The sequence below is a fragment of the Aaosphaeria arxii genome (assembly GCF_010015735.1).
Source record: "Aaosphaeria arxii CBS 175.79 unplaced genomic scaffold BU24scaffold_12, whole genome shotgun sequence".
Lineage (NCBI taxonomy): Eukaryota > Fungi > Ascomycota > Dothideomycetes > Pleosporales > Aaosphaeria > Aaosphaeria arxii.
The window spans coordinates 207,102-219,772 of NW_022983485.1; the positions used below are offsets into that span (position 1 = coordinate 207,102).

Consider the following 12,671-nt stretch of genomic DNA (forward strand, 5'->3'; position numbering starts at 1 on the left):
CTTGTTGCGTGAGAAGTACATTCTACTAACCACACAGATACATCGTAGACGTGTGAACATGATAGCAACGAAGAAACCTCAAGGTGGGTCTGTAACGTTATTGAAATATCAGAAACGTCATGCGCCCGTCTGACTGCAACAACATCATCAGGTCGACACGTGTTGAGTGTCCTTCTATTTCTCATCGCAATGAGGTGATCCCTACTCATTCGAAATTTACACCATAACCCCGATGTAACTGGAGCTAGCAACCTGGAGCTAGTGTGGAGTTCGTGGATGGCGTACCGCGGACATTATCCTCCCCACCTTTGCTCCGTACGATGTACGCTTGATGCAACGTCCAGATGTATTTGCACACAGTCCCGACTCGACTAGACCTTGTTGGTGCCCGCACGGTATCCCCAGATGTTCTTTTCACGCTATTATTCCAATCACCCAATGATTGTACTCGTGACTCCAGTCCTCGGTCCAGTCCCCAGCAAAGCCATCACGTCCCCAGCTAAGCATGTCAAGCCTGTCAAGCCGTTGACCCAAGGTTGAGATCTACAATCTACTTAAAGGAGCTTCAGGTCGCTCCCCAATTCCATTCTCCAGCTCATCACATCCACTTACCTCCATCTCTTCTCCACCAATCTTTGTCATTACATAGAATTCCCAATACCCCGGATCATGGGTTTCCTGATTCAAAAGCCTGAGGGCACTGCCGGATCGGCATTGCCAGCCATCCTGGTCGGTCTGTTCGTCGCTTTTGGCGGCGTGTTGTTTGGGTAACCTACACCGTGTTCCCATCTGGATCTACACAGGGCTAACATGTTGATAGTTATGATACTGGTACCATTGGCGGCATTCTGGGCATGAAGTACTGGAGGGAGCAATTCTCTACTGGCTACATCAACCCCAAAGATCATCTTCCCGATGTCACCGCTGCACAAACTTCCGAGATTGTTTCCATTCTTTCCGCTGGTACCTTCTTTGGCGCCCTCACGGCCGCACCTGTAGCAGATTTGATTGGTCGCCGACTTGGCTTGGTTGCTTGCAATGTCGTCTTCTGCATCGGTGTCATCCTCCAGACCGTTGCCACTGACATTCCTCTCTTCGTTGCTGGTCGTTTCTTTGCTGGCTATGGTGTCGGCATGATCAGTGCTACCATTCCTCTCTACCAGTCCGAAACCTCACCTAAGTGGATCCGTGGTGCCGTCGTCGGTGCATACCAACTCGCAATCACAATTGGACTTCTTCTTGCAGCCATTGTCGACAACGCAACCAAGCACCGCAACGACACTGGATCTTACCGCATCCCCATTGCAGTCCAATTCGCATGGGCTATCATCCTGTTCGTTGGATGTATCTTCCTTCCCGAAACGCCTCGCTTCCACATCAAGAAGGGCCGTCATGAAGCTGCTGCTAAGTCGCTTTCGGTTCTTCGCCGTCTTGACGTCGATCACCCTGCTCTCCTTGAAGAGTTGTCTGAGATCAACGCCAACCACGAGTATGAGCTGAGCCTCGGCAAAGCCTCTTACCTCGACTGCTTCCGAGGAAACTTGGGCAAACGTCTCTTCACTGGATGTGCTCTTCAGGCTCTCCAGCAGCTCACTGGTGTCAACTTCATCTTCTACTATGGCACTTCGTTCTTCCAGAACTCTGGCATCAAGAACCCCTTCATCATCAGCATGATCACATCCGCCATCAATGTTGCCTCCACTTTCCCCGGTCTCTACCTCGTTGAGAAGTGGGGTCGCCGCAACCTCCTCCTCTTCGGTGCTATCGGCATGGCTGTCTGCCAGTTCATCGTCGCCATCACTGGTACCGTCGTCGGTGTTGAGAACATGGCCGCCCAACAGGCCCTGATCGCCTTCGTCTGCATCTACATCTTCTTCTTCGCCAGTTCGTGGGGACCCGTCGCCTGGGTCGTGACTGGAGAGCTCTTCCCTCTCAAGGTCCGAGCCAAGTCTCTCTCCATGACCACCGCCTCCAACTGGCTCCTTAACTGGGCTATCGGTTACGCCACTCCCTACCTCGTCAACAACGAGCCCGGTGACGCCAACCTCGGTGCCAAGGTGTTCTTCATCTGGGGCGGCTGCTGCTTCATCTGCATCTTCTTCGTCTGGGCCATGATCTACGAGACCAAGGGACTCGCCCTCGAGCAGGTCGACGAGCTCTACGCAAAGGTTGACAAGGCCTGGAAGTCCCCCGGCTTCGTTCCTACCGTCTCTTTCCAGGATGTCCAGGACGTGAACGGCGGCAGGAAGTTGAGCTTGGCTGAGGCTGAGAACGAGGCTACCAGGAAGAGGAGCGTCGCCCACTCCGAGAACAAGGGCAACATGACCGAGAAGCATTTGGACGTATAGATGATGGATCAAGACACTTAATGTTGAGAAGCATGGCATACATGACTATTACTGGCGTTTTTCCCAAGGTGTGAGGTTACGACCAAGGGAATGTAAATATTAAATGGGGAGTTCGACGTGTATATATGAACCTTTTACTCATTTCCTTTCGAATCCAACTGTTAAAACAATTCATCTTACTGTGCACAAAGTGACTCGCTGCCTGTACATGGTATAGTGAATGATTAATTGCTCGCTCACAAGCAGTTCCCTATTCCCACACCTTCATAGGTAGCGAGAGGGGAAATTTTTCTCACCTGATGAAAACAGTCAAATGAAAAGACCATTAATTTTTCCACGCTCTTCTCAGCAGCAACGCGTAAGACAAGTGAGCAAATAAGTCACATCTTCTCACTCGACAATAAACTGGAATGGTTGAAAGAAAAGAAAGAAGAAGAAAGAGTCGAAGGTGCATGCAAGCATCACACTTGACAACATACCTTACTCTAATCGAAGTTGGTTCAAAAGAAAATGGCTGTCACCACCTATCTCCATCCTCGACATTGTCCTGTCCGCTGGGGTTTGGAAATCGCTGAGTACGCTTGTCAGCGATGCAATTGATGAACCACTTCGATAATTGCGGTTGTGGTTTCCTCCTTGAATGTGCATTGATCTTCACACTTTCGTGTCCATGGAATATGTAACTACCGGTCAGTTGAATGGATGCTACAAAGGATAGAGTCTATATTACATCAATGTTATAAAAGGATGTTGGAAAGTTTCATTTTGCGTGAGGAGCAATATTAGGTAGGTCATGGCAAGGATCGTGTTATAAATCTATGCAAGGTCAAGACAGCCGTCTGGAGGGCTGAGGATGTGGTTAGTGAGTATTGAGAGAGCTGTGTTGAATCGGCAGCTGTATTGAGTGTTACGTTTCGTAGTGCTTTTGGTGCATCCGACTTCGAATGGGCGATAACGAAAAGAAGGGTTGTCGAGCAGTTCAAACTGGGAGTGGAGGAAAAAGGCCAAGTTGTATCCTCCATCCTCAGGTTTTTTGCATGTTCATGTAATTTCACAGAGTAGCGGTAGGAATTTTGCACGAAACGGTAGTAAGTTCTTTTGTTATCCAGATAGAACATAAATGATTTTAACATCGACCATGCGAATGGTGGTATATCATCGAAGAACGCCCCCGAAATGCCTGAACGCCATATGCCATGCTGCCTTTTTTTTGACCGTACAGTAGCAATCAGACTTTGCCCTTCTTCGGCGTTCGGCCTTCCTCATCATCGGACGCCTCCTCAACCATGGTCGCGTCATCCTCACCATCGCTCTCGTTCCTGCCGCGCTTCAATCCCTTCATTTTCCTGGTCTGCATCTTGCCGAGGTCCTGCTTTCCGACGTGGATCTTGCCGACCTTGTCACCCATGATGTCCATATCGATGTTCTTCTTCGTCCTTGGCTCTGCGCCCTTGGGTTTCTTCATCGCCTCTTTCAGCATGTCGGGGTCAGGGAACCTCTCACGGCCGACGGTGAAATCCATGCGCGGTCCCATCTCTTCGACTTCCACTCGTGGGAGCTTCTGCCCGCTGCGCTTGGTCTTGATCAAGTAGCCTCGGAGGTGGATCTTTGGGGAAGGGAGACCCTCCTCCTCCTCTTCAGCAGAAATTGAGATGATATATTGGAGTCCCGACACGTCCACCTCGTTAGTGTCCTGGCCTCGGAAGAAGTCAAGAAACAGGGACTTTGCGAGAGTATACTTGGTCTCCGTGGGAGACTCGAAGGCTGTGCCGTGGAAAGAAAGCATGGGCTTCATTCCAATTGCGGGTTTGCCGTTCTTGAATTGGCTGAGCTGGCGGAATGTGTCCGGGTTGACATAGAGCTCGAGCATGTCTAGGATCTTGTAGTCGAATGTTCGAATGAGGGTGATGCAATGAGGGCGCTTCTTCGAGTGACTGCTAAGAGCAAGGAGGGAAGTATCGTTCTTGTTGGAGAAGAATTCGAGAGCTTAGGCAGAGTTAGTAAATGTATTGGAAAAAAACTCGACATGCGGGATATCGTACAAGTTGCATCTTCAAAAGGATGGATGTCGTTCTTCTTAGTAAATCTCTCGACGAACGGGCGTTTCAATGAGACCAAGTCCGACACGACTAATTTCAGGACTTCAGAGGTCTTGGTTGCGCTGAGGAAGAGGGTTGTCTTGGGGTTCTCATGCTGCTGCGGCGCACGCTTGTCCATGGCACGCTTTGCGCGAGCATTTTTGGGTTTGCTATGCGAATGGTCAGTTCGTGTTGTCATTTTATGCCTCTCGATACCATTGATTATACGAGATTACACAAAGAGAAGCACTTACGCTGTCTTCAACATCTTGGCGTTGTGATATAGCGAGGGTACGATATTTGTTCTCGAGTCCTAGCAATCTCAAAAAGTTCGGCGGGCGAACCAAAAATTTGACGGAGTTCCGGAGAAACCGATCTGCCGTGTCTGTTCTGCTGCATGGCCAGGCAGTGTTATGTAATCGGCTATCCCCAGATAGGCCAGTGGGGCCAATAGCACGTCAGAGGTCACAACCTTAGTTAACTTAATCATACCATTATATTTTATCAGATCGTAATCCATCGCCATTGCGATTGCGGAATCTTCCCTTTTCTTCTCACTCGCATCCTTGCCTTTCTTAAAACTATAATCACATTATAAATCCATCTCTCCTTGTCTTCCTACGTTATCGCCAATTGATTACCCTCCTTCTGGTTCCACTCTGCTCCTGCCTCGACGTTCCATACCCCCCCGCCGACACCCCGCGCTCCTCGCCCATCGCCAAAATGGCAAGTGTACATGAAATCCCAGATGAGGGTGCTTTCGCCTCCACCATATCTTCGATCCCACAATCAACACTCGCAGTCATCTACTTCCACGCACCATGGGCCGCTCCGTGCAAACAAATGTCAACAGTCCTTTCTGCACTCGCCAGCACCTATTCCACAGATGCTCCCATCGCCTTCCTCTCCCTCAATGCTGAAGAGCTCCCAGAAATCTCGGAGCAATATGACGTTACAGCAGTTCCCTACATAGTCCTCCAGAAAGATGGAAGCGTACAGGAGACGGTCTCGGGTTCAGACGCAGCGAAAGTCCGAGCGGCAGTTGAGCGATATGCAGGAGCCGGCAATAAATCCAGTCTACCACCAGCGCAAACCGTTACGAAGCCAGCCCAGCAAGCTGCTATGAATGGCGCGGCAAATGGCTCAGGATCCCTTGCGCCCACAGCCGGCGATTCCAGCACCGCACCCGAGGCCGGCGAGACCAGCCAAGAGGAGCTGTTCAAGAGGCTCGGGGAACTCGTCAAGGCGGCACCAGTCATGCTTTTCATGAAGGGAACGCCTAGCCAGCCACAATGCGGATTCAGCAGGAAGACAGTTGGACTACTTCGAGAAAAGGGAATTCGATATGGTTTCTTCAACATCTTGGCCGACGACGAGGTGAGACAGGGTCTCAAGGAATTTGCGGAGTGGCCCACTTTCCCCCAAGTCTGGGTCAATGGCGAACTCGTTGGCGGATTAGATATTGTAAGTCCAATCATGACTGTGATTGTTTCGACGCTAACAGCAAGCAGGTCACTGAGGAGTTTGAGAATGACCCAGACTTCTTGCGTGAATATTCTGTTAATGGCCAGGCTGCTGCTGCTTAGATAGCATGAGATGCTACGGGACAGAATTATAACGGCAGACTTATATCTTCTAGAGAGAGACGCTCTGCATCCGTGGATCTTGAGCAAAAGCCGGATGGCTGGGCTTTCGGGAGTTATGTCTGGGAATACCAATGAGCCATGAATACAAATCTTTCTTCTATATCGACGTATCAAAGAAGTTACGACAGCTATGACGGCGACAGGATTTCCAACCTCATCAAGTCGCCGATTATATGATACAAAAATCTTTGACCTATGTAGGACAATAATTAAATAACGATGATATTCTCCAAAGGTTTATTGTAAATTATTGAATCGCCGAACCCTTCTTGCCCGTACATGAATCTCGAAATCAAAGACATGAAACATATCTGTAATTCTTCTTCTATGATATTTCTTGGATATTAGGAACACTACGGTTGGTCCTTCCAGAACCATTTCCTACTCCGCACGCGACACCTACAGAGCCAATGACGCTCCAGGATGGAGACTCCGACCAACCACGATCGTTACATTCCCGATACCTCTAAAACTCCTCCACTATCCACACCTACCTTCCTTTCCCATCCTCTCCATCTATCAATTCCCCCCAACCCCTAAACTCAAAGTACCAAATCGAATAGAAAGAAAAGGAAGTCAAAACTCAAAAATAAAAGAGATAGTGAAAATGGCACAACGCCCCAACGAAAACGTCTACTTCGCCCGCTCACCCATCTGCGACGCCGCCTCCTCCGGCAGCGGCAAAGGCCTATTCGCCAACCGCGCTTTCGCTCCCGGCGACGCGATAAGCGTGATCGAAAGACCGCTCGGGACATCGCTGGACGTCTCACGGTTGGAAGATACGTGTTCGAATTGCTTCCTGTGGACGACGATGCCGCATGCCGACCACGGCGAGGCGCTCGGGGCGAGGCTTTATGTGCCCGAGGATGCGAGGGTGGATGTGTGCACGGGGTGTCGGAGTGTGAGGTATTGTGGGAAGGTGAGTTTGAGTTTAGTTGTTGTTGTTTTGGGAGGGTGGTGAGAGTTGTTGCTACTGCCATGTTTCCAATTTTATTATTTATCATTTATCAAGTTTCAATTCCCAATCCTCAATTCTCAATTCCCTAGTTCTATAATTCCTGGGAATAAAGGGTTTTAATGATTTTAACAAATAGAAATGCCAAACTGCCGCCTGGAAAAGAGGTCACAAGTACGAATGCAAGGTACTGAAGTCAATCAACAGCATGCCCGGGAGGTCACTTCCCAAGGCCGTATTCGCGATCATCGACATGCTGAGCAGGCGGAAGAACGGCCTCATTGACGATCGGACGTGGGCGATGCTGTGTGAGCTCGATGGGCACGTGGACCATTTCAGGATGTCGGAGGTGTGGAGTGATATCGAGCTCATGGCGACGGGGGCGCTGCATTACTCGGGGACTGGGAACACGTTTGACAGAGATTTTGTGATTAGCATGCTTGGGAGGGTCAGTATTCGAGAATCTCCGGCTTGTATGAGTGCTTGATGGCTGATGTGGGAGAGCAGGTGCTGGCGAATAGTTTGACGATTATCACGCCCTCGCTGGATCCTATGGGAATCATGATCGATCCACACCTGTGCCGGATCAACCATTCGTGCGACCCCAATGCATTCATCATGATGGACGGCCCGCAGGTTTCGATCCGCCCGCTCCGAGAGATCAAAAAGGACGAGGAAGTCTTGATTTCATATTGCGATACTACGCTCCCTTACGCACGCCGTCAGCTGGATCTTCAGACTAGATGGTTTTTCACCTGCAAATGTAGCAAGTGTAAATTGGGCACGACAGCGCCAGAAGACGAATGGAAAACACCACCCAAGGACCTGGCTCCGGAATGGAAGGCGAAAGCGAAAGAAATGAGCGGGAGGCAAGCTCTGCTCGACGACCCTGCGAACTACGTCGGGCCATCGGCGGACGAGAAGCATGTTGCGGTGCTCCAGGGGAAGGCCTTCGAGTGCCACCGAGAAGCACAATTGCAAGAAAGATTTCCAGATTCTCTGCGGATTCTGAAAGAAGGCATGTCGATCTGTAGCCAGACCAAACTCTGGCCAATCCATCGTCAACCGTATCCCTCGCTACGAGATGACTGCATCTACGCTTTGCTCGAGCTGCAGAAGTATCGAGAAGCGTTTACGCAGTCTTTCGTGCGTTATCGATATGTCATGCCTAAGCTTCAACGGACGAGTTTTCATCCCGCTCGCGTGACGCAGACGTGGAGTACGGCCATGCTTGCGTTTTATTTTTCACAGGAGGCGCCGATCATACCTGGCGTGGAGATGCCTCTGGTTGCACTCATGCTCATGCGGGAGACCGCTGGGCTGTGTGAGAAAAGTCATGGTGGGAAGAATACTTTCACGATCAGTGTAAAGAAGAAGCTTAGGGAGGTGGAAAGCGCATTGTGTGCAGTACTTGGTGTGGATGATCCGACAATCATAACCACGGAGGGATCTGAGCAAATGGACATTCTCGAGGAGAAGATTCCGTTTAATGATGATCTGGATGTTGGACTAGAGGCGATTGTTCGGTGAGAGTGACATCGGTCATCGACCGCTCGAACGAAGATGGCTCGCATTGATGAGCTTCGGTAGCTGGTGAAAATGAGGGTGAAAGTGAGAGAGCGCTGCGATTCACATGCAGTACATTAGTTCAAACACTTCGTTCTTCGATGCACTTCCAACGAACTCACACTCTTGCTTATGCTTTCACGTTCACCGTGCAGGACTCATCATTTCGTCATTCAAGCCTCGCCTCTCCATGCCCATTGAACTTCGCGCGGTCATACCTGTTCACCTTTCCAGGCTCTTTGGGCTTCACACGGGCATACCCGTTCACCTTTTTTCAGGCTTACGATTCATCATCACCACTGCTCTCTCACTTTGAGGCGAACCCGTCCTCGTACGTCTATAAAGAGCGCCCATCTGTTCCACCTCTTCTTCAACTCAACACTCCACTTCGCAACAACCCTTCCTGTCTCGTTGACGCTCAATCACTTCCATCTCTGCATAACACCCAATTGTCCAGTCTTCAGACCACAAAGCTCCCCACTTGCCATTCAACCATCAGCCATCACAACCACTATCAGACGCAAGTCTCACCCGACAAAATCCTCAACGATCAAAATGCCCCGCCCCGCCAACAACGCCAACGTCGCCGCGGGCAAGTCGACCAGAATGTTCAGCCTGGACATGGTCGCTGCGCTCTTGATGTCCTGCTCCGTGACCACTCTCACTCACAAGCAGTACGAGTTGATGAGCGCGCTGGACGGCCAGAAGACGGTGTCGGCACTCCAGCATGACTTCCGGGCCGTCATGGCGAAGGCCAAGGAGCTCAAAGAGAGAATCGACGGCGGTGAGGAATTCGTGCCTGTCGCTGCGAAGAAGAGACGTATGTTTTTCCTTGTTTCACTTCCATCCATCCCATGTCTCCTTCACTTGTCCTGTGATTGGCATTTGACTGATTCATTGTTGCGTACAGCTGCTTCTTCGATGAAGGGCGATGGCCCACCAACGAAGAAGGCGAAGACCACCAAGGCTGGAAGAGCTACACCCAAGCCTCGTGGAGGAAAGAACATGGGCAAGCCAAAGGACATCGACACGCCCCCCAGCTCTCCGCCTTCGCTCGACAATGACTTCGCCGACGCCGAAGATGATGGTATCGACAAGACCAAGCTTGATGCGTTTGACAGTGATACCTCAGTCAACGCATTCATCAAGCAGGAGATGAATTGGGTCTAGGGAGTGAGGGCGGATACGTGGCACACTCGTTCTTTTGTCTTCTGAGGACGTGTGGCGGTATGGAGTTGGGAGCGACCGCTTGGGACGTCTTGTGAAGCAAAGGGTACCAGACGATAATAGTTCAAGCTCTAACATATGAGGAGTTTTTCGGATTTCCGTTTCTGGAGTCAAGTCATGAGAGTCGTCTAAACCGAATTCATGAGATGCATGATTGCGTCACAAAACCACAAGAAGACAACGATTACTTCATAGGCTCACATTCTGCAGGGCAAAAACGTCCTGGAAGGCTATAGTGCAGTTAGCTAGGTACACAATTCACAAATCATGTCTCCAGAAAAGATGAAAGACAATTGCATGATCCGAACGTCATTTATCGTGGTGGGAATAAATGAAAAGCACATGGTGTATAATACCGAGTCCATATGTGATGCGAATATATGTGTTACATGTTCCGATATGTTCAAGAAAGCCGTGTAAATGCAACATAGGAGAATCAAGATATGGAATTTAGTATTGACGTGTTAGCAGTCGGATGATTGAAGATATGTGAATTTACACTCTTCGCCATTTTGACTGGGAGCACTGAGTAAGCATGGATTGGTGGTCGCAGGTTAATGCAGGTACCGTGCGAGGCATTGTGGGTCCTGAATCGCGCGCGGAGGTGATCGGGAACTTGTTATCATCGTATCTATTGTGCATCGTATCGTAAAAGTAGCATGAGCTCGGGTGACGCAGTGCTCTAGGCAAAGGTAGAAGCACAACAGCTCCAGAAACCTGAGGCCGGGGAGACAGCGTTACATACTCTTCTCCTCTTACACGTGCTGACGGGAGCCTCGCTGCCACAATGCCATAGCTACAGCTTCTGGGCTTGATCGCGTCAACTACGGGCGGATTGATGTGCGTCGTTTGCCGAGATTGGTTTTCTATTCATCTGAGCTAGCGCGGCGGGTGGGCTCGCGAAATAAAATGACTTCGGCGCCGATCTATTAAGAGCCGGAATGAAATCAAGGTGCAACGCCGCGAACCAGAAGGCGGTTATTTCCGCTCGGTCTAGGAAAGGGAAAAGAAAAGGAAAAAGGAACTTTGGCCGTGATCTAAGAAACGATTCGACGGCGTTGCAGGCCCTCGCCTTGAGTCATTGATTGGAACACAGGATTCACCAAGTAGCGACGCGCGGCTTTTTAGAAGCATAGCGGTTACGATTAGAGGAAGGGTGTGGAGAGGCGTCTAGAAAGGATGGAACTGGTTGGGTGACTGCACAGTACGGAGTACTCCATACGCAGCTGTTCTTTGAATAGATATTCATACTCGTAGCTGCATGATTATTGTCGACGACTACTGAGCTGGATGTAGAGTTTGTGGTAGGGCGGCCGGCGATACCCGATCGAGATGGACGGAGGCATCTAGATTATTGTTGGCTCGCAGCGGTTCGCAGCCTCGTAAGTCGCAGCGCAGCCTCGTAGGTGGCGAACTCAGTTCTTATGCAAGCTGATCCCCGTATGAGGTTTGGTGCTGTCAGACAGCTATAGGCTACAGGGATGAAGCTTTGAAAAGGCAAACACATTCGAGAATTGTATTGTATTGGTCTGGTGATGACGGGAAGAGAGGGTTGTGTTCCGCGGGGTTTCAAGTTTCAACTACCGACGTCATTGAAAGGCTGCGCATGTCAATCAGAGTTTGGAGTTTGTGCGATGGTAATCTTGGTGAAACGAGGCGGAAGGCTTGGACACTGGTGGATGCTGAGGAAAAGGTGACAGGGAGACGAGAGAAGTGAAGAGAGGGAGAGAGAGAGGAATACAAGGAAAGGAGCCCCTGAACCTCTGAATTTCCCCGGATTATTGATTGAGAGCAATAATCGACAGGGGTTACCACTGGGCCGATTGAAAAGGGTTTGGTCGAGCCGTTGTCGCGATCAGATCCGGTCAAGCGCTGAGAGAAGGGTGACAGGGGTCCGATGCCAACGGGATGCAGCGAGGCGTTACGTGAATGCGAAGTGAATCAATAATATCTAATGCTTTTTTGTCCTGCCATCCAGACCACCCCCGATCGGACCTTGGAGAGCTTGTCGCGTCTTCGAGGAGCTGAGACACTGCCCCCGTGGCGCGCTCTATGATGTGTCGAGGCTGCCTGCATCTGTAGAGTTTCATAGTCTGGACGCGCCGCCCGTAGTTAGAGGCGAGGAAGAGTAAGACGTGAAGGAGCATAGAGGGGAGGGAAGGCGCGGAAGGTTAGGTATACTACACTACTACCAGGTTGTCGTAGAATAAACATGGGTGGTGAACAAGGATAAAAGTCATAGCAGCACTGCAACGACGGCAGCGAGGGACAATTATGATGATGACGATACACAGTTGGGATAACTAGTAATAATACATACGGAGTAATAATAATGTGAGTTGCGTTGCCTGCCTATGGAGTGAAAGGAACGACAATGGAAAAATCGGGTAAAGAATAGGGGGGGCGGAAGGGATAATGAGAAGAGACGAAAGCAATTAGGCGATTGGTCGATGGCTTACCGTTCTAGCCTGATGTGGGAATGCAATTTAGAGACATTCCTGAGCCAACGACGCCCACCGACGAACTAACAGAGTCTACACCGTCCACATCGTCCACATCGTCAACAATAGAATCATCCGTCTTGCACAACTTTGCGCCCACTGTTCCACTCCGTTGCTCAACCCCCCCGTTAGTTGGAAGAGTAGCGGTATTTGCGCCTTTTCTGCTTGTTTACCGCGTATGGTATTCAGGGTGGACAATTAGGTAGATTACCAGACAGGGCATGCATCACGGCTTCTTTGGCTTACCTACCATACTTTGCCTCGCTGTATTATGCCAGGATGAGACGATATGGGGGCCAACGGGCGACTTTGCGCTTTGCCGTCTGGGTGCACTTTGACCGGTCCGCGAT

The 12,671-nt window shown here is 50.2% G+C and overlaps 6 protein-coding genes across 6 annotated transcripts; 4 read left to right on the forward strand and 2 right to left on the reverse strand.

Moving 5' to 3' along the window:
• Positions 1-669: 669 nt before the first annotated feature.
• Positions 670-2,348, forward strand: BU24DRAFT_357282 (general substrate transporter; the record flags this gene model as incomplete). Its single annotated transcript, XM_033523943.1, has 2 exons — positions 670-767; positions 821-2,348. The coding sequence occupies 2 exons, from the start codon at positions 670-672 to the stop codon at positions 2,346-2,348; spliced, it is 1,626 nt and encodes a 541-aa protein (XP_033378201.1).
• Positions 2,349-3,423: 1,075 nt separating this feature from the next.
• Positions 3,424-4,766, reverse strand: BU24DRAFT_455064 (Brix-domain-containing protein). Its single transcript, XM_033531353.1, has 3 exons — positions 4,681-4,766; positions 4,391-4,596; positions 3,424-4,334 (listed from the first exon to the last, which is right to left on the reverse strand). The coding sequence occupies exons 1-3, from the start codon at positions 4,692-4,694 to the stop codon at positions 3,577-3,579; spliced, it is 978 nt and encodes a 325-aa protein (XP_033378202.1). The 5' UTR covers positions 4,695-4,766; the 3' UTR covers positions 3,424-3,576.
• Positions 4,767-4,920: 154 nt separating this feature from the next.
• On the forward strand, positions 4,921-6,303 carry BU24DRAFT_427893 (putative thioredoxin). The gene is made up of 2 exons (XM_033529340.1): positions 4,921-5,890; positions 5,938-6,303. The coding sequence occupies exons 1-2, from the start codon at positions 5,150-5,152 to the stop codon at positions 6,010-6,012; spliced, it is 816 nt and encodes a 271-aa protein (XP_033378203.1). The 5' UTR covers positions 4,921-5,149; the 3' UTR covers positions 6,013-6,303.
• A 376-nt stretch (positions 6,304-6,679) lies between these two features.
• On the forward strand, positions 6,680-8,557 carry BU24DRAFT_467368 (SET domain-containing protein; the record flags this gene model as incomplete). The annotated part of the gene is made up of 3 exons (XM_033532437.1): positions 6,680-6,991; positions 7,167-7,475; positions 7,535-8,557. 3 exons carry the CDS (start codon positions 6,680-6,682, stop codon positions 8,555-8,557), a joined length of 1,644 nt encoding a protein of 547 aa, XP_033378204.1.
• Positions 8,558-9,148: 591 nt separating this feature from the next.
• On the forward strand, positions 9,149-9,763 carry BU24DRAFT_467369 (uncharacterized protein; the record flags this gene model as incomplete). The annotated part of the gene is made up of 2 exons (XM_033532438.1): positions 9,149-9,413; positions 9,504-9,763. The coding sequence occupies 2 exons, from the start codon at positions 9,149-9,151 to the stop codon at positions 9,761-9,763; spliced, it is 525 nt and encodes a 174-aa protein (XP_033378205.1).
• A 1,898-nt stretch (positions 9,764-11,661) lies between these two features.
• On the reverse strand, positions 11,662-12,091 carry BU24DRAFT_427900 (uncharacterized protein). The gene has a single exon (XM_033529341.1). The coding sequence runs from the start codon at positions 11,965-11,967 to the stop codon at positions 11,686-11,688; it is 282 nt and encodes a 93-aa protein (XP_033378206.1). The 5' UTR covers positions 11,968-12,091; the 3' UTR covers positions 11,662-11,685.
• Positions 12,092-12,671: the final 580 nt, after the last annotated feature.

What these genes read in the sequence shown, in the direction of transcription:
- BU24DRAFT_455064 (XM_033531353.1), bottom strand. An exon ending in TCCTTTTGAAGATGCAACTT is followed by an intron (nt 4,335 to 4,390) that starts GTACGATATCCC and finishes ACTCTGCCTAAG; the next exon opens with CTCTCGAATTCTTCTCCAAC.
- BU24DRAFT_427893 (XM_033529340.1), top strand. Translation starts at nt 5,150, where the DNA reads ATGGCAAGTGTACATGAAATCCCAGATGAGGGTGCTTTCGCCTCCACC. An exon ending in TCGTTGGCGGATTAGATATT is followed by an intron (nt 5,891 to 5,937) that starts GTAAGTCCAATC and finishes AACAGCAAGCAG; the next exon opens with GTCACTGAGGAGTTTGAGAA.
- BU24DRAFT_427900 (XM_033529341.1), bottom strand. Translation starts at nt 11,967, where the DNA reads ATGCTCCTTCACGTCTTACTCTTCCTCGCCTCTAACTACGGGCGGCGC.